The sequence below is a fragment of the Passer domesticus genome, chromosome 3 (assembly GCF_036417665.1).
Source record: "Passer domesticus isolate bPasDom1 chromosome 3, bPasDom1.hap1, whole genome shotgun sequence".
Taxonomy (NCBI): Eukaryota; Metazoa; Chordata; class Aves; order Passeriformes; family Passeridae; genus Passer; species Passer domesticus.
Genome location: NC_087476.1, coordinates 121,375,856 through 121,400,151, shown reverse-complemented (window position 1 = coordinate 121,400,151; position 24,296 = coordinate 121,375,856). Strand labels below are relative to the sequence as shown.

Genomic DNA, 24,296 nt, shown 5'->3' with positions numbered 1-24,296 from the left:
GTGGCTCACTTCTTCTGGTTTTGATACTAATGTTCATTCTCCAAGTGATCTGGTCTTTCCCATGAAAAGCTGATCCCAGATGAGGCTTGGGGGAGGGAGCACAATCCATATGCAACCAGACCTCATCACAGTTTGGAATATGGAGAAATTAGAGTTACAGATCTTAAAAAAGTGTTGAATTATTTACTTTTGATTCTGTTATGTTGCTGAAACTAGAGAAAGTATGCTTTTAAAAATGATTATTTTTGCTTGCCGTTTGATTTTGTACTTGGTATGATAAGTGACCTTTGGATATAAGATATTCCCCACAAGTCCAGCATGATGGCTGTCCTTGAGGTCTAATTACAGTGTGTTCCTCTAGCTCCCAAGTTCTTGCTAAAAATGCACTTAGGAGCTTAGCTTCCTTTGGCCACAGTTGTATTTTGAAATTGTGTTGCCTGGTTCTTTGCAGTTGATTTGTATTTTTCTCATCTTCTGTCGTTTTCTTGGTTTAGTCAATTTATTTATAGGGGTTTTTCTGAGTTGAGGAGCTTGTGTTGTTTGTAGTACTGTAACACACTTTTAGCAAATCACCCTTCTGTGAGAGATTAAGTAAATCACCCAAGTTTTCATTTAGAGCTAGCCAAGTAAAACAGGAGACTGGGGAAACAGCAAGGAAATTATCTTTTTTTTTAAATTTTATATGAAATGTTTTAAATTTTTACTTTGATCATGGTGTGTTTTGGCTTCTCATCAGCTACTTGAATAACAATTACAGTTCAAGTCAGTCTGGTTTTGTTTTGTTTTATTTTATTATTTTTTAAGAATATCTGAAAACTTACACACTAGAAGGTGTTAAGTCAGGTTAGTTCTGAGCTAAGCTTTTTGTTCTGTGGTTTTACTGTGATAAAAAGGTCTCTAAACCATCTTGTGAGTACTCAGTGAAATGACTCCTTGCAAGTATGTGGAAAGACCCCATTTCCTGCATTATATTGGTAGAATACATTTAGCTGGAATTTACCTGCATCCTACTTTTCCTTCTTTCTGCTGGTTAGTTCTGTGTGTTTAAAGCCTTCAGTATTCTGGTTTTTTGAGACTCTAAGAGTAACCACATCTTTGCCCACAGATGAGCAGTGTTGGGGTGAAGTTGCTCCAGGTGGGGCGGGGCAATTTTACAACTCTGGTTACTCCAAGGTGTTTACTTCTGCCAGCTTCACATTCCTCACACTTCCCTTCCCAGCTTCCCGCGCTCACAAGGTGCCATGTGAGTGTTCCATGCTTACAAAGGCAGCAGGAATGTGGTAGTTTTCAGCTGGATTGGCCAGTTGGGTTTGTGCAGTTCCCAGGGGTTCCTGCAGGAATGCTGCTGCTGCTGCTGTAGTGTGGGCTTGAACTGGGATCCATTGGTTGTGAAATGGGATCTAGTGCAGGGGAAGGTGTTTGTGTGCATGGGAAGAGGAAGGACTGGAGGGTGGAAAGGTCTGAGAGGCTGTAACTGTGCAGGAAGAGTTGGCAGAGCAGATTTAAGGAAGGAGAAGAAGGTTGAGCTCAGAGGTAGGGAAGGAGAGAATCTCTAACATTGCTGCCTCGTGAGTGCCTGGAGGAAGAAGCAGCCACTGCAGATGTGAAGGAGCTGAGCCTGGGATGGGAGTGCCACTGCTGAGACAGAAACTTAGGGATCCTGGAACACATCTCATCAGTTCTCATTCATGAGAGCACTCTGGCTGCCACTTTGATGAGGTTCAGCAGCTCTGAAAGGACACAAGGATAGCTGGGTGCATTCTGTGGGAATCACTGTCTTAGGTATGAAACCAGGGAGAGGTCTTGTCTGCCAAATCAATTTGCAGGAAGGAGGCTTGGTGCAGTAGTTGTTTTTGGAAAAGTTTGATGTGATTGGTACTGCTGGATTTGAAACAAAGTGTGAGAAAGTTGGGAGGCAGCAGATTGAGGAGCTTCTGAGGCATGGCAGGATGCTGGAGTATGGGAGAGAGTCAAGGACAGGCTTTATTCTTAAAGTCTGGTTTAACTACTGGCCCCTTCAAGGTAGAAGAGAACCGATTTAAAAGGAGAGGCAGACATCATCATTTGGAAGTGAAATCGTGCAGCAAGGAAGTTCTTACAGAGCTGACAGAAATCAGAAAATGCCCAGGAATGACAATGAGTTCATTTGTTCCTATTGCTTTTCCATCTGTACTTTCCTCAATGAAAAAAATCCTTGAAATGCTTCAGAACCAATTGTATGTGTACTTGGAGCTGCAGGTGCCCCTAAACAAAGGTGCTGTAAATCAAGAGCATCCACAGAGCTGATACTCTGAGGAACTCAAAGGCCTGAGATTGAAATTTTAGTTGTGAGGACACAAATTAACTGAACAAGATAATTTCTGCTAAGGAGCAAAAGAGAGCTGGAGCTGAAGTCCTGCCACAAGTGTCACTGCCCCTTTTGGTAGTGCACAGACTTAGCTAAAGCTCCATGGAAAACTGTGCCTCCCTGTGCTTCCTCCTGCATGGAGCCTCCTGTCTTTTCAGGAATAAACCCAGCATTATTTCTAGCACAGAAACCCAAAGGTTTGAAATCACATCTGTAGCCACTGTATTAATTAGTGGTGATTCATAAATAAGAGCAGTAGAAGTTGGTCAGTGTGTGAGATGTAGATTGCATAAACAGGAAAATAACAGGTTCTCCAACTTGTCCCTATTTTTTGACATTCGTTTGGCTTTAGTTTCAGTATTTCCATAACTTCTCTCTTCTGTCTTCTTTGCGTGGCAATTGTAGCTCTTAAGGAGCCAGTTTGCTTAACTTTCAGTTCTTTATAATCTCAGAGAGGGAAATTCAGGGTGATTCAAACTCTTGCCATGAGAAGGCTGCTCTGTGAGTTGCAGTTACTCCTGCTAGTTAGAGTGGGGTCATGTGGGGGTGAGGGAAGTGTTAGAAATGAATGTGTAAGATCCCACAAGGTAAAATCACCTTTGTTGCTACTAAATTGTCAACAGGTTTTTTTCTGTCAAGTTTGAAGGAATTAATCTTAGTGAAACAACAGTCTCAAAATTGGGAAAACAGAGGTTTTAATGAACCTTTCATGTTGGGCAGGGTTATTTGTTTATTTGTTTTTTAGATACTATCTGTAGCTAAAGATCTGTCTTTTGTGGTAAACTTGACCTAAATTTTGTGATGGAATTCTTGGTTTCTTCAGTGCTGTGCTTTGGCTTTCAGAGAGTTAACTGTCCTGGTAATTTGTGGTGTTGAAAATAAAAGGTGATATTGAGTGATTTCCATCTTTTAGTCTGCTTGTCCATCTTGAGCTTTGTCCAGTGTTGTGTAGGATCTGTAGAGCCTTCTAGGAGTGAGACAGAAAAGTGGTTTTAAAACTTTGGTATCCTGTTCAGAGGCTGCTTTTTGAGTAGTTTTTTATTTGTCTGTATGCATATGTATGGAAATGTGGATGTGTGTGCATATGTGATGTCCTTATTTCAAAGAAGTCATAAGTATTTGTTCAGTGTGATTATTCTGTGAAGTGGTTTTCTTCTGAACTTTGCTTTCTGATCCATGCCCACACACTTTCATTAGCTTTAGCTTTTGGGAACCTGGATGGATGGATGGATCACAGAGGACCTTGCAGGGCTGAGGCTGGAGAGGAGGTTGAGGCAGGGATGCTGAAGAGCTCACTGCTGTTGGAGAACCTTTCCCACAAAGTTTGCTTGTGAAGTGGATTTGTGAGCATGTAATACTTGAAATGCCGTGTGAAATGTGGAGATGAAAACTTAGATGAGTTATAAATGCAAAGATCCACTTAAAAAGAGTGTTGACCTTGGTTTGTGTAGCAATTAGATAATTGTACAAATGTTTGGAAGTTCAGGACAAGGAGGAGGCAGGAATTGTGCACTGGTAGCTGGGGAAAGCTGTGTGGCCAGGAGGCAGAATCCAGTGCCCTGGGATATAATCAGGTGCTGCCTCAGTGCAGCTTGGACCTGCTGATGTTGGCCTTATTTGAGTGTAGAAGCATTTTTGGAGGGAAGTGGGACATTTGATAATCCCTCAGTGAAGCATTTGGGGTTTGAACTCAGTACAGAACTGTTCTGGTTTCCTGTGTAACAAATGTGGTAAGCCTTTATCATTTTGCCAATTAGTGATTCATTATGGTTAAATGTCATGATAGATGTGTCTGTATTTGAAAGCAATGATCATCAGCTCAGTCTGAAATAACCTTATATGTACACTGCACATTGTTCTTATCTTGATGGTTCTGTTGTGGTTTGGGTTTTATTTGTTTGCTTGTTTTTTTCTCAGTCTTTATCTGATCAGGAGAAGGAAGTTGAGGTCTCAGGGTCATCTCAAAATGCAGGCATTTAAAAATCTGGGGGAAAAAAGCCCTAGCAAAACAAAAGAGCAAACCCAAGGTGTCTGGTTAATGAGTAAAGTTGTTCAAAGTTCATACTTGAAAGTGCACATCAATCAGGAGTTCCCAGTAAAGCTTATGAGGAATATTAGATAAAAATAGAATTACAAGAAGAGTCTGTTCTCAATCACAAACCTTTGGAGCAGTATTCAAGAACATTGTGCCCTTTGAGTTTCCAAGTCACTCACATCTAAACCTTGTTAACCAAATCTACAAGTTTTTGCTTCAGTAAAGTATTTATTTTCCATGCTCTCAAAGGTAGTCTAATAACAGAAGTGCATGTTGGGTTTTTTTCCTCCTAAAAAATGTGTTTATGTTTTTGTTTTCTTTAGTATCAGACATTGAAGGTGGTGATGCTTTGCAGCTCAGAAAGGAACATGCCCTCAAGATATTTGCTTACATCAATTCATGGACGCAAAGGTAATTTTGGATTGAGTTTGAATGCTGAGGATGCTGACTCTCAACAGCAGCTTTCCCTTTTTAAAATACAGTACAGTGATTAGAATTAGCAAATTATTAATGTGTAGCTAAGTGATACCTGGAGAATAAAGACTGTTTTACTACTTAGAAAATAAAACAAACTCGTTACCCAGTGCATTTTGGGGAAAGCATGTTTTGAATGTAGTTGGCATTCTGGATGCTGTAATAATTCTGTAAAAAAGCAAACTGCTCTGTTGTGGTAACAAACGATCTTGCTGCTTTAACATGAAATTTTGGGACCATCTTCTGCAGAGGCAGGGTAGGGTAAGAAGAATTTAAGAAAAGGTGACTGAATGGAACCATCATGTTAAATTTTTGTGCATGTTCTAATACTCTGAGTCAAGGTGATGAAAGATTGCAGCCTGTAGCCACTAAACTGATCAAGAAAATGCTTTGCACATTTTTGTCTTAAATTACATTATTCCTTTTAATCTAGTATTTAAATTCCTGTTGTTTTGAGTTTGTTTCTGTAAAGTCATGACACCATTACATTATGATATAATGATAAATTACTTCACAGCTACTTATTTTTTTCCAGCACAAGGAAATGTATGGATATTACTTTTTAGAAAGACTCTACAGTGAAGATGTTTGGGATTTAGTGTTCAGCAGTAGTTTTAAGACCAAACTGAATCCACTGAATCATAAGTAATATTGGGAAAGCATGGAGGATAAATTGGAAAATACTAGTTGGGTATTTAGAAGACTCCAAAAGAAAAAAAAAACGGAATGTCATATTTTGGAAATAGGAAACCTCCTCTTCCTCCTTTTGCCCAAAAATTACAAGCCAAGTTCATTTTCTTCTGCCATGTGCTTTTAGACACAGAGAAGGAATTTTTAAATCAAAATAAACAGCAGGCATGGAAACCAGACTCCTGACATTTCTTGACAGGTCCTAGATGCCAAGTTTGTCAGAGAACAATTGCAACCCAGTTTTCCAGGTCATCATCTGTTCAGAGTTTTGTTCTGTTCTGGGGCTTGACAAATCCAACCTGAAGGAAAAATCCAAGACTGGATAATACTTAACTCTTAGTTTTCTTCTGGTTTCCTTGTTGCCTTCCATGTGTGGTGGGTTCATAGTGGAAGAGCCTGGAGAACAATCCTTAAACTGGTTAAAGGAGAGTCTAACAAAGAGGCCACAGGAAGAGTTTTAGTTGACATTTTAATTTCATGTCCTGTCTCTACTCTGCCAAATGGGCTTTTTAGAGTTCTGGTTCTGGGTTTGAGGCCCTCCTCAAGAACTGCTTTGGACTTTGTTGCCTGTAGTTTAAATCTCTGCTTTCCTTCAGGAGATCACTTGGTGACTGGTCCTGAAGAGCACCTTTCTCTTCCATCTGTGTGCAGTGTTTCCATTTTAGATTTTTTTCTGGAAATTGTTATGTTAAAAGAAGTAGTATCCTCATTTTTTTAATGATCTCCTCAATTTTTGGTGGAGCCCTTCTTCCACGTTCCAGCAGAGGAAGACTTCAGAGGTTTTGCATATACCTGTCTTGGAAAAGAATTCTCCAGTATGTGAGAAGTCTTCACCAGACTGTTTTCATTCTTATTGAGGATGATTTGTTGCTCTTAAGTGGGGCAGTAATTTGTAGGCATAAGTGACGGACCTTTTGAACATGATTTTCCCCCAGGATAAGTGCTTGAGGATACTCTGGGTTTTGCTTGCAGTCCCTTGTTGTCATTTGTTAACATGAAAATACATTTCCAAGTAAATGGCAAGAATGTTTTTCACATGGGTGAAACTCCATTTACACAATATTAAAGGGATTTTTCTTCCTGCACAAATGGAACAAAGGGGTTTAGATGCTTCAGACACTGTATCTGTGCTGGAATTAGGGAATCCTCAATGTTACCTTTTTGTCTAACCCACTGAAAAAATAAATCTATGTTTTTAGAAAGTATGTGCTTTAAGAGCTGTAGCTCTAGGGCATGTTTGTGTTCCATCCAGAGAGGCAGCACCCTCTACCTGTCATAGCTCTGGGTTCTCTTGATTTTTTTTCCCTAAAAAATTACAATTTATTAATCTCAGTCTCTAAATTAAATGCTGTGTTTGCAGAAAAAAAAATTAATTGCTACTTATTGATGATTTCTTGCCCTGTCTTTTGTCTGCTGATTTCTTTTTGAGGTGGTACATGTGATTTTTGTATTATTTTAATATCTGAGAGCTCTGGCTGAGGAATAGAGTCCATTTTTCTGTGTCTGACAGGAGATGGAGAAGATCTGTGCTGCAAGACAGCTCCCAGCTGATGCAGCAGTTATGTTGTGTAGTGGAGTTTGAGTCAGAAAGGGCAGAGTCCATCTCCCAGAGTCTGTCACAGGCATGTAGCCTTAATGTTGATCTCCAGTAAGTAAGGACAGTGCAGTGATGGCTTTCTTTGCTTTCTCCAGGATTTAAATCCTTCTGCAGGAATATCCTCCACCTTTTTTGTCAGAATGAGGGAGCAGCTGTTCCCAGACAAAAGGTTTAGGGTACCTACCTCAGGGATTTATGCACCCAGAATCTGTTTGGCATCCACAGTCAATCCTTGCCCACAACTAGAGTTACTTAGAGATTTGAACGTGATGATTTAATTGATTTTTTAATGATATTGTCAAAGGATGCTTTCCCCTCTTGTTCTTTGCAGTTTACAGTGGGTCAGTAGATAAGCAGGGGAATAATCTCTGAGCCTGCCAAGTGAAGAAAGTACTGGAGATACTTGAGCTGCTTTTCCTAGATGGATAAAGGGTATCAGTGTGCATGGGATCACCATCCAAATGCAGATAAAGGAAGTGAACTTGAATACTCTATTAAAAATAAAATTACTTTGCAGCCCTGTTGATTTGAAAATAACAGTAACGAGTTCTTACCCAGCTGACAAGAATGTCAGGATGATTTATTGCAGTAAAGAGCAGGAGAGAAAGCCTGATGAGGAAATGGAGTCAGAAACATCCTGGAAAACGTGACTTCTTCAGTAGCACAGTGACCTTGCCCACAAGACTTTTTTCTGTATTTTACTTGCTGTACCAGCTGCTAAGTGATAACAGGGACTTCATAGTTTGGGTAAGCATTTGGAAATAATGGGATATTCTCAAGGCTTAAGGAGGGTTCTGTGACTCCCACTTGCTGCTGGGTAGAGTCTGTTTCAGTTGGATTTCCTTCATTTTATGGTTCTGTCAAATAACTTGTTTAAAATGTTTTAATATAAAGAGTTCTCTTGGTTAAATACCCGCCTGATTTTAACTGTAGGAATTTTTATTAATTAATTTTTTTCCTGTTTTCTTGCAGACAATGTTTGTGCTGTTTCAAGGAGTATAAACACCTGGAGATCTTTAACCAAGTAGTTTGTGCGCTGATTAACTTAGTGATTGCCCAAGTCCAAGCTCTGCGGGACCAGCTCTGTAAACATTGCACTATTAATGTAGATTCAACATGGCCAGAGCAGAGCCACCATGCTGAAGAGCCCCTGAACGTAGAAAGAGAGTCTCACCAAGAAGAAAATGGAGAAAGACAAAAACCTCTAGAGAAAAAGTTTGATTCTGCAAGAACTTGTATCCTGAGCGAGGAGGAGCCCGCCAAGAGCACGGAGGCTTTTAGCTTGTGGAGCACTGATGAGAAGGAGAAGCTGCTGCTGTGTGTGGCAAAAATCTTTCAGATTCAGTTTCCTCTGTACACAGCTTATAAGCATAATACTCACCCCACAATAGAGGTACATCTTCTCTTTGTGTCTATCTTGAATTATTTGGTGAATTGTTGTCATAATGAGCAGGTTGGTGTTTGTTGCTTTCACTCAGGATGGGCACATTCAGCTCTCCTGTTGACTTCAGTAGAGCTTTTCAGAGAAACTTTCTAAATATATACATTCTCTTCCACTTTCTTTGCACTATGCTTAATTGATATAGGTAATATATTGATAAGAGCTGGCTGGAGCTGCACACTGAATTATTGTGCTGTTTAAATAACAGGTAGGCAAAAAGGGGACTATAGCAAAGCCTTTATCTAGAAGGAAACCCATTAATAGTTTACTAATTTTTCATTCCAATCTGTGGTTCTAGAAGCAAAACCTCATAAACTAAACTTTGTGCAAGACCAAACTTGTTAGGACAGCTGGTTAATCGACTGGAATAGCTGAGATCAAGACAGATTGCTTTGTTCCAGGGTGCTGATTTTCCTCTCTGATATTTGATATGGCTGCCACTCTCATTTTCCCTGATTTTCCTCTTAAAAAAATAAATTAATTCCAAAATCCTGCCATGTTTAATTCACAGTTTCTGAAATAAATATGGTGGTGGTAGCATTTCCTAGTGGAAACAACACATTTTTGGAATGGTTGGCTTTTGATCCAACTTGTGGTAGTCTAATAACAAGTAAAGTGTTATTTTACAATATTTGTATGCAAACTAAATGTACATTTCACTATATAGGAAAAGCTTCTATCCAACAAACTTCTGAGATCATCAAAGTGGAGCATTAAAGTGCAGCTAACCCACTCCTTTTATTTCATATTTAGAGAGTTGTGGGAGCTCACTGGAGCCCTGAGGGTTGAAATTTGCTTTATAAACTTAAGTCCAAAATGAGAAGATGCTGAGTCAGGTACAGTGATGTGAGTTAGGGTGGTCACAACATCTGATCAGTTCTGATTGAATGGATGCTGTCCTGTCTGACAGGAGATGGAGGTAAAACCCCCTACACAGCAGGATTTTTAGGTGGGCTGGATTTTGGTTCTTGTTCTTCCCCAAACCATATGGGCATAAGTTAACAGAGGTAGTTTCAAGTATATCTGTATAGATATAAAGTGAATTGATTTATCTTCTGCTCTCCTGTGGGACGTGTACTAACACTGGCTTCAGAGGAATGTGGAATGAACAATTCTGGAACAGCTTTTCTGTGGACTATCACACATCCTTCTTTTCAATTACTATTTCATGTATTTTTTCTTTCTCTTTGAATTTCACTTCCAAACGATCAAAAGGAAATCTCCAGGTGCCTGATGGGATTTCTTTTCCCTTGGTGTGCAGCCTTGGAGTGATTTGGACCCAGATCTGTTGTAGCTTGCTGTACTGTGGTGATGCCCATCACTGCAGACGTGCTAATGTATATATTATATATGTATCATCTCTTATACATCACTTGAATTATCAAATACATTCATTAGCTGTCCTAAAAACATTGAAGGAAAACCACTGTCCTGAGGTACAGGCAGGTAAGGGAATTTTTTTCCTTTCTGCTAGGCTTTGTGTGTTTCCAGGTCTGGATTATGGAGGTGTGCCAGCCTTTATTTTTAGGGGGGACATTTTTAAATTTTGCTTTTAAAAGGTCCCAGCATCAATCATTTTTCTTACAAACTGATATTTTCTGTATCTGGGAAGCACTAGGATTCTGTTGTTCTGCTGTTTTAATGTCAAAACTTTCTGCTTCCATGAGTGACACACTGAAGTTTAGAATTCAGTTTTGGATTTCAGTCTAGAGCACATCTTAGCTGAAGTGAGACAAGTTATTAGTCCCTGTAATAAGAGCACTTCTTGCTTTAAATCAGGCTTGGTTTCAGTCCTCAAGAGATCCTAAAATAAAAAATCTCTGCTTTGAGTTCATTAGCTATACTTGTAAGTTAAACAGATCCCTGAACAGCCTAAATCTGCCAAAAATTTGTTGGGACAAGCTGGTGTAGCTCTCCCTCTCCCACTGAACATTTCCTTTGCCCTGGAAAAAGGGAAATTTGCTGATCCACAACAGACTCCAGACTCCGCTCTGACTGACTTCAGAAATTCCTTGTTTTGGTTTCTTGAGGTGAACTTTGACAATTTCATGGAGTTAAGGTTTTGCTGTGCCTAGAAATGACCTCTTAGGCTGCTACTTAGGGATTCCCAGTGTGAGGCTTTCCCTCAGTAACAATTAGTGGTCAGTATTTCCCTTGTCCTTTGCTCCAAGACACCTCCAAGGGCTTTGTTCTTAATGGCAGCAGTCAAGTCTTGAAGTCCAGTCCCTTCTCAGCTGCTTGCCAAAGCCATTTTACATCTGGTGGAGAAGGAAACGATTCATATGGAAGCAGGAGGTTTTCCCTTGTTCAGGAGTTCATGGAGCTGGATGAAAATGAACAGCAAAGCAAGATTTGTTGGTAGTGAGAAAGGTGTCTCTACCTGTAGGATCATACAGATCTTTCCTTAAATGAAATGGGCTAAGAATTGTTTTTGTCCCTTACAACATCTCTAAAATGAGAGTGAAGACCACCTCAGTGAAGGCCTGATTGCTATCCAGAAGAGCCATGTGCACTCCTCTCTTGAAGTTCATCAATATTTTTGGTCCCCAGAGGGGTATTTGTGTCTGTTTTCCATCCTAAACAAAATAAAGTATTTCTTAAAATATGGTTGGTTTTTTGAGGGATGTTCATACCTTGAAATTAATGTGTTTTTTTCTTCATGAGGTATTTTTATCCCTTGCATACAGGGTGATTTATAACTGTATGCCCTATCCTTTTCATGCTTAGTGCAGTAAGTGAAATATCTGGAATGGGCACTTCAGAGGAAGGAAAAAAAAGAGAATTTATAAAAGGAAGCTCTTAAAATCCTGCAGAGAAAGAAGCAACAATGTGAAGTACACTCCTGAACTTTGCACTGTCTCAGAATGAACAAAGAATCGAAGGGAGTTTCCTGACCATTTAACAGATCTTGACAGGATGAAATGAAAGAGGAAACAGAATCACTTGTTGAGGTGTCTCTAGCTGTAGTCCCCAGCTCTCTGGGGCCTTGTGCTCTCTGCTTCTCCTTTTCACGTAAATATTTTCTTGGAAGATGTGTGCTTTCTGCCAAGGATGTGTCCAGGTCAGACCTCAGCCAGTGCATTTTACTATGGAATGTTTGGAAGATAGCTTAAAGCTCATCTCATTCCATCCCCTGCTGTGGGGACACCTTCACTATCCCAGCTTGCTCCAAGCTCCCTCCAGCCTGGGCACTGCCAGGGATCCAGGGGCAGCCCCAGCTCCTCTGGGCACCCTGTGCCAGGGCCTGCCCACCTCACAGGGAACAATTCCTTCCCAATCCCAAATCTAGCCCTGCTCTGGCAGTTTGAAGCCATTCCCCCTTTTCTTTTTGCTGTGTGGCTTTGGGACAGCACTGTCCCTGCCTGCCTTTCTCAAAAATCCCTCTGCAGCTTTTCTCCAGGTAAAGGTCCTGGAAAGCTGCTCTGGCTTCTGCAGTCATTGTGGTTTTAATGCCATATTACATCCTCATGAGGAATCCTCTTATTTCCTCATACATTTGAAGGAGTTAGAGGAGGAGAGTAAGGAGCTCTCAGACTGTTCTGTTTCCCATCTGCAAGAACAGAAGTTGCATTTCCAGACTCAGTCTCTCAGCTGCAGCCTTTTCCAAGCCGTGCAGGACTCGTGCAGCAGCCCTCTGTGAGTTTGGGATTTCTGCAATCTAGGAACTGCAGTTCACTTGACAACAAATCTCTTGTATTTTTCAAGAAAACTAATGAAATTTCTCACACCATTTCTGCAGTTTTCATGAGCAGAGCACTGAACACCTTTTCTTGCTGCTTAAAAACATACCACCTACTGCCTTCAAAGCTGTTTTAAAAATAACTGGTAGAGTATCACGAGTTCAGGCATGACTTAGAGTTCAGCAGAAGAAAAAAAGAAAATAAATGCTTAGCTATAATATGAGCATATTGAATAATTCAAAATGTTTGTATCACACTTAATCCATCCAAAATTGCTTGCCTCCAGCATCCTCTGGTACAGTTCTAAGATTACTCCTACACAGCTATTTAAAATATATTCAGGAAATTTCATTTAAAAACTTAACTTTGTATTAAACTTGCATTTGATTTGTGACTGTCAGTGCTGGGTGTTTGCCATGGAGGGATGAGAAGAGCAGTGTGTGGTTTTACCTACAAGTATCCATGGCAAGGTTGGGTTTTACAGCCACTTTTTATCCCTCCAGTGCCCTTTTGCCCCTACCAAGTGCATGAAACCCACAATATGTTATAGCCCTAATAAAGAAACTTCCCACTCTGTACTGCCCAACAAGTGGATGTTGTGGACAATTAAAAAGAAAAGCTATTTTCCTAAACCATTTTAAGTTTAGTGCTTCTAGAAAATAGATTTCTTGTTGCAGCAAGTAGCTAACAGTCGATAGGGTGGTAGAATTCCTTCCCCTTTTTCACTTCACTCACTCCTGTGAAAGTCTAACATTTATTTTGTATGAGGTGTCTGGTTATATATAAAAATATAGTAGTTGAAATTAAAGATTTTTAATATTTCCATGGCAGTGAAAATGTTGAGAATTTAACCCTTTCAGTCATTACACGTAGGATCATAGGATGTCCTGCAGTTCATCTAAATTCAAATGTTTGCACATATGTCTCATCTTTATTAGAAATTGCATTTCAGAGTCCCTGGGTTGGTTCTGTTCTGTATTTCTCAGGCTGGTGTGACAGACTGTGCCCTTGGCCATATTCCTGTTGAAAAAGTGGGTGATCTGAACAGGGGTGGGATTGAAGAATAATCTGTTCCTGCAGCCTTTGGGAGACACTGCTGAAATGTTCTCATGAGTATATTTGTGTATTTATATATATAAAAAGAGTAAAAAGTATGGAAAAGTCTGTTTTGCAGTGGAAAAGTGGAGCAAAAGTGAGCTTCTGTCTTCCTCTGAATGAGGAATTTGGGTTTTTGTTGGTGACTGATACCTGGTAAATGGCGGTTGTTTTTTTTGTTCTATAAATGTGTTCTTATTGCTTGCATTAATTTTAATTTTTTTCTTTAAACAGGATATTTCTGCTCAAGAAAGCAATATATTAGGGGCGTTCTGTGATATGAATGTAAGTTGTCCACTTTTAAATAGGTGCACATTTCCTAGAAACTTCAAATAACTTAAAATAACTCCCGCAGCTTTTGAATTTCCTCTCTGAGTGACCTGGTGTTGATTCTTCTGCTGGTTTTTGACTCTTTCCAGGATGTAGAAGTCCCATTGCACTTGCTTCGTTACGTGTGTCTGTTCTGTGGAAAAAATGGCCTTTCCCTCATGAAGGATTGTTTTGAGTACGGAACCCCCGAGACGCTGCCGTTCCTCGTAGCACATGCATTTATCACCGTGGTGTCTAATGTGAGTATTCCTTCAACTCCTCCACTTAAACACCACAAATAAAGGGAATCTGAAGGCTGCAAGGACTCCCTGGGAGCAGGCAGGGATAAAAAGGATGTAAATTGTCCATGTTGGGAATGAGGTTTGCTCATGCACAGAGCCCTCTGCGTCTCCTGGCAGCACACAAGGAGTTTTCCAAGTTGTACCTAGATAGGAAGATTGTAACAGCCCCCAAAGATACTTCAAAGAATTTTGTCAGAGGCCATTTCTGTCCCTGAAATTGTGCCTTGGAAGTGGTTTTAGTTTCTTCAGGGTGTTTTAACTTCTTAGCTATTCCCTATGAGGCACAGAGGAAAAGCCTGTGGATTTTTTTTCTTTTCAATTTCCTGTGATTTTATACCATTATACACATTTGCAGCATAGAGGTAATCATCTTTTTTCCCACTTAGTTTTAGAATGCATATCCTCCATCATGTCTGCATTTTGAAATCACAGGGATTTTTGATTGGCAGAATTATGAATTGATTTTAGTGGAGATTTGAAGGAAATTGGTGCTAAAAATAAAACCCAGTCCCTGAAGAAGGACATATGAGGGCTTAATGTAATAGGATAAAAGTTGTGACCTGTCTTGTGGATGGGCAAAAGGCACCAGAAGTTTGTTCTACCTTGTACAAAGTGAGTTTGACATGATTTTGACCCTGATTGCAATTTGAAATACTTCAGATCAGAACCTTCCTCCCACACATCTTCCCTCCTTCCTGGTTGCTGTTACTGCCCAGCCAGGAGGATGTTCTGGGGGAGCCAGTGCTTGAAATCAGCCTGGGGTTGGGGTCTGTATCCCACTCCTCTGACCTTTAGTGAGGTAATTCCTGACCTGCAGCTCAGAGAGCAACAGGGTGAGGCCATGATCTGCTCCCTTCTTTCCTCGTGCCTGGGAGGGCTGTGCAGCCCCTCTGCCTGTTTGCCTGGGAGATCTGTTCTCAGTTTGTGGGATCTGTTCTCTGCTGGCCCTTTTTGTGTGAGCTGATGGGTTCTTCATCTCCAGCTGCTGCCAGTGCAGTCCTCATCAAACCACCTGCTGAAAATGTGTGTTCTCTGGTTCAGAAAGACATTATGGTCATGGAACCAAACTTTTTTGTGAGAAGGGGCAAAGCTGCTTGAATAATGAGTGCTGTGATAGGTCCCTGTCACACCAGCATGTTTTCAAATCAGCATTATGACTGCAAATCCCATTTCCTGAGTATCCTGCATCAGTGCAACTGCCTTTCTTCATTGTCCTTTTTACAAGTCTTTATTTTTCTCCACATGAATTATTTTCTTTATTCTTAGTGATGTGCCCTGTTCTCCAAAATACTTCTCAGCAAAGTTTCTCCTTTCAGATATTTACTTAGCACCTTTGCATTTCTCTTTGGTTCTAGTAGGTAGCCTGTTAGGCTGGCTCTTGCAGCAGTTTTAGGTGAGTTTTGTGGCTAAACCTGGCAGGTAAAATGAAATTCAGCCCAAACCATGACCAAAAGTACTGTTTCTTCAGCCTCTTCCAGCACTGCAGTTTTTCCCATTCAACAAGCATCTTTCTTTTGAACTCTGTCTGGCTTTGCTGACAAATCTGTGTGAGTTGAGGAAAACAGTTAAAAAAAATTGTATTTAGATTTTATTTTTATGTGTCAGTTCACTACAGAAGGTATAAGAAAATGTTCTACATGTAATGTGCTTTGTTCATCCACTTGCTGCATTTTGGTATCACTCTGTACTTGGAAGCACTGCTGCTGCCTTTGAAATGCAATATTTTTATTACAGCCAAATGAGGCAGCTAATTTTTTGGACAAAATACATTTTACCTTGCCAATATTAAAAAAAAGAAAGCTATTTCTCCACCTCTATAATGATGCATGAACTTAGGATTTTGATGTAATATTTCTCTTTCCCTGTTTTTATATCATTTCACTGTACAATTCATAGAACTTAAGTAAATATAAATAATTGAAGAAATGTTTCTGATTGTGAACCAATGCACCAAACTCCACTAAAACCAAAAGAATCCTTCACAAAACTGAGCAAGATAGTGGTGGTCTCAGCAAGAACTCTGCTAATCTGCCTTGGTTTTACCCCAACACAGTTGATTTTATGGGATACAGATATTTATTCCAGTAATAACTCTGCAGTGTCAATTAGCTTGTTCCCAATGTGTGGAGCCAGCCCACAGTGTGTAGTAACCCTTAAATACAATTTCACAGCTGTAGGAACCCTTGAGAGTGGCAGTTAAGTAGCCATTCTTGTAAAGATTCCTTGAAATATCCATGCTGGAATTTTTTTTCAAGCCTGTAAGATGGAGTTCTTTAGCTGCTACCTTCTAGAAATTAATTACCTGTGGTAAAGAGGAAATAATAGGAAAAAACCTCTGAAACTTGAGAACAGAAGAGATGCAGTGAATACTTTATCTTAAAAGCAGGTGGAAGCAAAAAGTGATGTGATTTTATGTTTGTCACTTCACAGATGCTAGTTGATGTCATTTTATGTATGTTCTTTTATGTCATTTTAACAAGTTAGGATGCAAATGTGAATCCATGTTCAAAATCACAATTTGATTTGTAACATGGGAAATGATGCTTTAATTGAATTCTGAGGCTGAAGGTTGTGTGTAATGCAAATTTACAGATGCATGATTTCAGCTTAGGAGTAGGAACTCATACGGAGGGAAGGTTACTGTGAACAGTGAAAGCTATAAAAACAAAATGATAGAAACATTTCATACTTTTATTTCACAAAGAAATGTATTTTCTTTGGTGTTTCATACTTCATACTTGAAGCAGAGTACGTGGTGTTCAAAAATAAATTGTGTAATCACAATCGTGTCTTTGTCACCCCTGCAATTCCTTGTAAAATGTTATTTAATTCCTGTTTCTAGAGCAAGCATCTTCTAGTGACACTTTGTATCTTTGGGATGTTAGCATTTTTTTCCTTCTTGAGGCTGCCAGTTGGATCAGAAGCTTATTCCAAGTGTGGTCTTTTTTTGCAGTGGGAAGATTTGGCTGGTTTGTCTTGCAAAGTAGGTTATATTGTTACTGTGCAGTGCTTGTTGCCTTGTTAAAAGTAAGCCTGCAAATATTTTTGTCAGAACTGCCTCAAAAAGTTCCTTGGCAAATGCTGGAAATGTTGAAAAGAAGCTGCTGAGAAGTTTGACTGCAGCCTAATATTTTTCTCTCCTGTCAAGAAGGAATATATACATTTTCTGCATATGGAATTGAGTCCTGAGGCAGAATTTCTTGCATCAGCTGCAAAGCTGAAATTCTTTTAAGAGCAGAGGTGGGGATGCAGAGGGCCCTGAGTGAGTGACGGGGCTGCTTTTCACAAGGGCTGTGCAAAGTGCACATGATTGAATTTACATTGAATTTACGTGGGCAGGAGCAGCTGCTGCTGCTGCTTCAGCTGTGCTCCATCCCTTACCTGGCACGGAGTAACAGGTTTGACAGGCTCCAAATTCCTTTTTGAAATGCAGATGCCACTTCTGACTTTGCCTCTGGAAGTCTTTTGGTTGCTGCTTTTCCTCACAGCGGTGCTAAGTAGCTGGTTTGGGTTTTTTGTTTGTTTTTTTTTTTTTTTTCCTCTCTATTTATTTTTTTCCTGCATTAAGCTTTGCAAAGGTGGTAAAGGCAGAATGGTAAATATGAGAAATGCAAATATGGTAGTAAAAAACTGTGCTTAATCACTGCTTGTAAAACATCTTATTTTATAGGATATGTAAGCCCTAAGAAGCAAAACAAAACAAATTAAATAGTGTTACTTGATTTAGGAGTGGTTTGCAAGGAACTGAAAGAATGGAATAATTTTCATGTAAACTTTTAAAGAAAAAGGGAAAAAAAACCCCACAAGGCTGAATAGCAGTTTTTCCTACTGAAGAAATTACAGAAAATACAAAATACAAAAGTACACCTGGGCAATATGATACTATTTATACAAAGTGTGTATTTTCCAGCTGGCTAGCAGGAAAGATGCAAATCCTCTTTGTAAGTCAAAAAAGCATTCCTCAGGTACCAGTTTGGAAAATCAGAAAATGAAGAAGTTGAACAAAAACCACCAAGAAAGCCTTTTTTAAAGTGGGGTTGCATGTGCAAATGTACCAACAGTATTTCAGTTTTTGATCAGTCTCTTTAAATGTCATTAATGAAATCTTTATTTATGTTTTTGCATTCTAGATCAGAATATGGCTACACATCCCTGCTGTCATGCAGCACATTATACCCTTTAGGACTTATGTTATCAGGTAAATTTTTGTTTTCAGAATTTTTCTTGTGGGACTTTTTGACAGCACCTATTTCTAATTGCAGCTGCTACTTTTAATTGTACAGGTTGTTGCTCTATACTGTCAACAAGGAGGGTGGAGGTAATGTTTGGAGTTAGTTTGGGCAGCTCCTTGCATCTGATTGCAGTATCCATGAGATCAGTGTTGTTAAGGGCACTGTGAGTGTGACATCCAGCCCCATTCTGACATGTTGGGCCAGGTCCAGTTGTACTCCAGCCTCCCTCACTGTGATAGCTCCATAAAACTACACCAAGTTTGCAGTGAGGTGCTGGAAGTACAAGAGCAATGTGCAGTCACTGAGATTTCAGACCCTGAGTTTGAGCACAGCTTCACATTCTGATGTTCTGGATTTCCAGCTGGCAGGAGCTGAAGTGTGATCAAAAGTCTGCTCTCACTTTTATGGAGCTAAATATATCCAGTCCCAAAGATTTGCTTTATATCAAGCTGTCTATCATGAAAATAACACTTTCAATTTGAAGTACTTGCAAGGGTATTTAATTATACAAGCAATTTGTTTTTATTGGCTTTCTCAGGACAATAGAAAGATTTCAGTGAGCTGCTGATGAAATTATCTCTGTGTGTGTATCTGCCTGGAGGTGGAGGGGTGTGGTCACAGCTAATTCCCATTCCAGTGGCCCAACAGAAAATTTTCCTAGTGCAGGCCACTGCTTTTGCATAGACCCACAGCTCTCCAAGGCTCTGGGTTTCCTCTGACTAATATTAGAAATGTGCTTATACTGCTCATAGCAAAAAATGGGCCTTTACACATTATCCTTTCTTAACTATACCAGTATAAAATAACACTCAACAAAAATAATTACATTGGCAACAAACAGGCTCCCAGAACAATGAGACTGGGAATTGTTTCATATTTTAAAATGGTCTGGTTTTATACTGACTGTAAAAATTTAAGTACTGACTTGGCTGTCACTCTGTTTTCCTACTGTGGTCTCTACTAAAATGGTACCAGCAGAGAGAAGAGTATTTTGATGTTTTATTAAAACACATCACTGTTGAGTTACAGTCCAGCCATGTGCTCTCCTTTAATGCTGATGTGCTATCTTTGAAATCTTCCAAAAGTAATTATTAATCATGAGGCAGTCAAGAGGGGGCAGGCAGAGGATTTCCAAGTGCTTGTCTCTGTACATATTCCATTAATGCTTGTTGGTGTACCTGGGAATTTGGTCATGAGCCTTCCCTGTCTTCTTGCAATGTATGGAAATGGAAAAGAGCATTGAGGGATCAGCAATTAGAGTTAGGCTGAGATAAGGAACTGCATGAGGGAGACAGAATAACACATCCTGTAGCTGCTGCTGCTAATCCTTGCTTGTCTTCCTATAATGCTTAAAACATTTTCTATTTTATAACTATAGGTGCAACTGGGGTCACTGGAATGTATAGAAGATTTTTTTGGGTTCCTCATGTCTTAGAATATTAGATTAGAATATTTGATTTGCAGTGTGATTTGTCAGCAGCTTCTTGCCATAAATAATGCCCCTGATGTCTGTTTGTAGGATTTACAATAGGTTGACATCAATCAAAAAGATAAGACTGACACAGGATACATCCATGGAAAACCCAGCTTAGAGCAGGAAGGTGATGTTCTCCCAGTTTTTATTTTTCACAGCTGAATCCTGATGGGATCTGAGGTTTCTCAGTGTTACAAAATCCAGAGCTTTTTTAGTGAAGATTTGCTTATGGAGTGGGACTGAACTTGGAGGCCATATTACAGAAAAAAGCTCTGGTGCTGCACCTTTAAGTGGGACAGAAGTGAACACAGATGCCTTCAGGCAAGGATGACTCCTGGTGGATGCAGCTCACCCCACGTGGTTGTCAAACTTACAGCTCTTGGCTTAGCAGCCTGGGTCTCTGGGTCTCCATCTGCTTTTACTTCAGGAAAAAGACAGAAAAAAAGGGGACACAGTCCTGGGCACAGCAACACAGAACCTTCTAAAGAAATCCTGCAGAGCTCCTGCTGCCCTGCAAAGTGCGAGGCTTTGGGGAGGGTTTTAGTCCAGAAGGAGCTCCTGGGGCTCTGGTTTAGTTCCAGTTGCTGCTGCTGTAGATTCCTTGTAAGAAGTGCATTTTGCAGGGCTGACCAGCAAGAGAGACTGGCACCTTTTATCAGCTGAGGTTCCCCTCATGTTATGGTTATTTCTGCAAGGAGTGGATGAAGGAAACAGCAAAGTGTGTATTTGTAGAGAGGAGACCACTGCTAGAATTTCCAGAGATCATGGACACAGTCCTGTCATTATTGCTGCCACTAGAAAAAGATGAATAAATGTTATTTTCTGCCTGGCCAATGGAGCACAGGCATTCACATCTTGCCTCTGAAGTGTCTGTGTTTTTAAGCAGTTTAGGAAAGAAATAAAGGATTAAATTTAAAATTACATGAAATAAAATTTACATCTTTCATTAAGGAAGCAAAGTGATTTTGACCTCCTCACAAGGAAGCTCTTACTGATCCTAATACCTTAGAAATCTGCATTTAAAATTGCAAAACTCCCATTAAATGCGACATCTGAAAGTGACTGAAGAAAATAAGTCCTGCTTTATTGCAGTTATAAATGAGGGTGGATTTATGATGTCTGTTTGTGAGCAAAGACATTGGTTCCATGTCTTCTGCCTCAGGGTCAGAGGTGAGAGATGCTCTGTAGGGTTCCAGATCCTGGATGTCTCAGGGGTGCAGGAGCTCTCAGCAGTGCCCTTTTCAGGACTATTTTATCAGTGCTGAGGCTGTTGACTGGAAGTGCCCTGGAGAGTTCTGTCCTGCACAAAATGCAGCAGTACCACTGCCCAGGGGTGTGTTTTGTACCACCCCTTTTCTGCTCCCATCCCCTTCTCCCTGTCCCCTGCTTGGAGGTGGATCTGGAGACATTTTTTGTGAAAGATTCCTGTCTCTGCCCCAGTTAAACAGTTCAGTCTGTGCTGGAGAGGGAATTCCAGGTGGCAGTGGCAGAGGGCACACACAGCACTGGTATGTGCAGAGCAAGTGGAAGCTCCAGACAATTCCTGATCCATGATGCTTCCCATAGAAAATGCAGCTAAAAAATTCAAATTACTCTCCTGTATTAAAAATATTCATCTTAAGGTGGCGTTTATGGGAGTATCCAAGACCACTCCTTGCACTACATGTCACAAAAACCTCTTGTAATGAGCCTTGAAGGTTTTAATCACAAAAAAATACTCACCTCCTCCAAAAATCTGAAAATGTGAAGTAAAAACAGCAGATAAGTCAGAAGACAATAACCAGACACTTCAGGAGAACTGACTCATTCTGCTGGATGCTCTTTTGCAGCTGTGGTCCAAAGGAGTCAGATTAAGGAAAAAAAAGATGATTTCACAGCTGAGTAGCTGAAGTCCTGAAGCATAAGATGTGATTGTAAGCATTACATTAGCATGGAACTGTGTGTTTAAAACTGAGCTCTCTGTCCCCAAATACAGCAAAGTGAAATAATTTAAGTGGGTTAAAACTGATGTTTAAAAAATTAAATGTAGATACTATATATTATTTAATTATTTTAAGTATGCCAGGCTGGCAGGAAGGTTCTAGAGTATGTGGAGTATTCTTCCTGCAGATGTATAAAAAAGTTATATTTTATTCTGAAAGTCTCATTTAGGCAAAAACTCCAGATTAAATAGATTACACAAGTAATCTATCTGGCATATCATTCATCTCTTCCTTGAAGACTTCATGCTCATCAGACTCAAAAAGATAAAAATGTAGGAATTAAAAAAATAATGAAGGGCAGAATGGAAGCTATTATTAAGCCATTATATGAGTCAGTCACACATTCACATTTCTATACTATCTATACAGTTCTGATCCTTCCATCCTGCAGATAATAACAGAACTACCTCGGTGGTAGGAAGGGTGACAGAGAAGGTGGCAATAAAAAATTTACATTGAGAGGAGGAGAGACAAGAGTCTAGGAGAGGTTTTTTCTTTTTTTGACAGGGCAATTCATATCATGTATGAATGATATGAAGATAACAAGTAGGAAATGGTAATTCACAGGTTTTTAAAAACAAGGAATGGAGAACGTGCCACCCAAGTGTCAGGTTGCAGATGGAAGAAATGAAAGGAGTTTGTTTTTCACTCAAGCATAATTGTCCAACTGACTGGCACAGGTTAATGAGAAAGCCAAAAGTATAAATAGAAAGAGATAAATGAATTCCCAGTAGTCGATAGGTTCATCCATTTTTTTATACATGGGATAAATCTTTAATCTGCTTTCAGAGGGGCTATTTTGGGTCGAATAGACCTTTCCCTAGCTGCACTCTTCTTACATGAAGCAATGCAGCAAATGTACAGATAGTGTAGGGGAATATGTGAGTTAATTGCCAGTGCCAGGTAAAGATCTCTCTTTTGTTAATAGTAATGTTATACCTCTAAAAACATGAAGTGTCACTGATGCAGACAGGTTTAAACCATTGCATCTTTCCACAGTAAAAAAGGAGGTGTGGCCTACTTGGCAAGTTTCTGTGGTTTTAATCTTTGTAGTAAAGATAGGATCATGTTTGATTTATGACCAGTGTAGTGGTGCCAATAAATTTTCTAGTGTTGGCTGCCGTTACACTTCTAGAGAGAAGTTTGCCATCTTCTGCTTCTTTTTAGGTTAGAAAAGCCTGTTGTGTTAAAAACTGTGTGGTAACAAGTGCTCTGTTCTCTGTAGCTTGCTTTAGGGCCTTGGCAAAACAGAAGATACTATTAAAGTACTTCTGTAGCTATGAAAATGCACCTACACCATAATTCCACTTATTCTCAAGTGCTTTTTTTTTACCAACACAGTATCATAATAAAGAAAATAGGACACAAGTCTGATTCAGGTTCAAAATCTGGATGTAATGCGAATTGTATAAATGAAAGTAGGTTTAGACTGATAATGCTGTATTAAAATAAGAAATGTTCTATTTTATAAACTATGTTCATGTAGTTACTTCACCAGATTTTGTAGTGTGAGGAAGATCTCCAGTCCAAGTCCTGTTCCAGAAATTGAGGGAAGCCACCAAAGCTGCCTTCCTTTGTGCCTGTAGGTGTGTCCATGTCCCTGCTCAGTGCATGCAAACATTCCTCTGTCCTTTGTAAAGTCAGGCAGCTCCTGGGATGTGTTTGGACGTGTCTGAGATCTTTAGAAATGCTTCACTAAAATGATTTGATGGGAATTATGGACACAGAAGCTCTGGGAACCAGACCTGATGAGACTTTGCATATGAAAATGGGTCTGATATTGCTGAGAGTTGTAGAATCATGAAGGTTGGAAAAACCCCCTAAGGTGGAGTCCAGCCTTGGACCCTGCCCTGCCATGCTCACCACTAAACCATGTCCCCAGGTGCCACTTCTGCCCCTTTTTTGAATATTTCCCAGGATGGCAACTCTGAAATCCCACAACTCTGTACCTGCTTAGGGTGTGGGAGCTTAATTATGGCCTCTGTTCTTTCATTCACTGCCTCTCCCATAAAAGAAATCTCAATATTTCATTTGCTGTTGGCACAGCTGGACAGAGATGCTGGATGTCCCTTTGGCACTAGGGCAGGGCACACAGGACAGTGGCTGGAACACAAGTGCTCTCATCACTATTTGCTGATGACAAATCACCTCATTAGCTAATCACAAGTGATTGTTTGGTAACACAGGCCAGGACATTTTCTCCTCAGAGTGAAACTGGCTCACCTGTGTGCAGGTTAAAGGCAGGGCACTGGCTCTGCTTTGCTGCTGCACTTTTCCATGAATATTCCCTTCCCATGCCTGCTTTGCTGCTGCTCAGAGCTCATAGCACAGAAGCAGCATTTTCTTGCCAGGACTTGATTTCCAGTGCTCCACACGAGAGGACAAATTTCACAACAAAGAGCAGGGAAGGCTCTGATTGCCTTGGCCTGGAGTGGTCCTGCTTTTGTCCTCCTGTTTCTGATCTGTGACTCCTGTCTACATCTCCAGTCTCTGGGATTATTTGCACTCAAGTCTCTTTTCTGTGTTTGACAGTGTTAAGTATCATTTAAGTGTGTTTATTTTAAGGCCTCTACACAAGAGCTGTGGAAAAGAACCATCATCTAAATAAGAATCACAGCCTGTAATTTTGCTTTTGACA

The 24,296-nt window shown here is 40.0% G+C and overlaps 1 protein-coding gene across 13 annotated transcripts in view; it reads left to right on the top strand.

Moving 5' to 3' along the window:
* USP34 (ubiquitin specific peptidase 34) overlaps positions 1-24,296 on the top strand; it is a 111,215-nt gene that overhangs the window by 12,520 nt on the left and 74,399 nt on the right. For all 13 annotated transcript variants that reach the window (XM_064415639.1, XM_064415638.1, XM_064415636.1 and 10 more), the window contains exons 2-6: positions 4,706-4,793; positions 8,116-8,536; positions 13,594-13,644; positions 13,779-13,928; positions 18,101-18,168. In XM_064415639.1, coding sequence (XP_064271709.1) covers positions 4,706-4,793; positions 8,116-8,536; positions 13,594-13,644; positions 13,779-13,928; positions 18,101-18,168 — 778 coding nt within the window. The remainder of the gene's footprint in view (positions 1-4,705; positions 4,794-8,115; positions 8,537-13,593; positions 13,645-13,778; positions 13,929-18,100; positions 18,169-24,296) is intronic.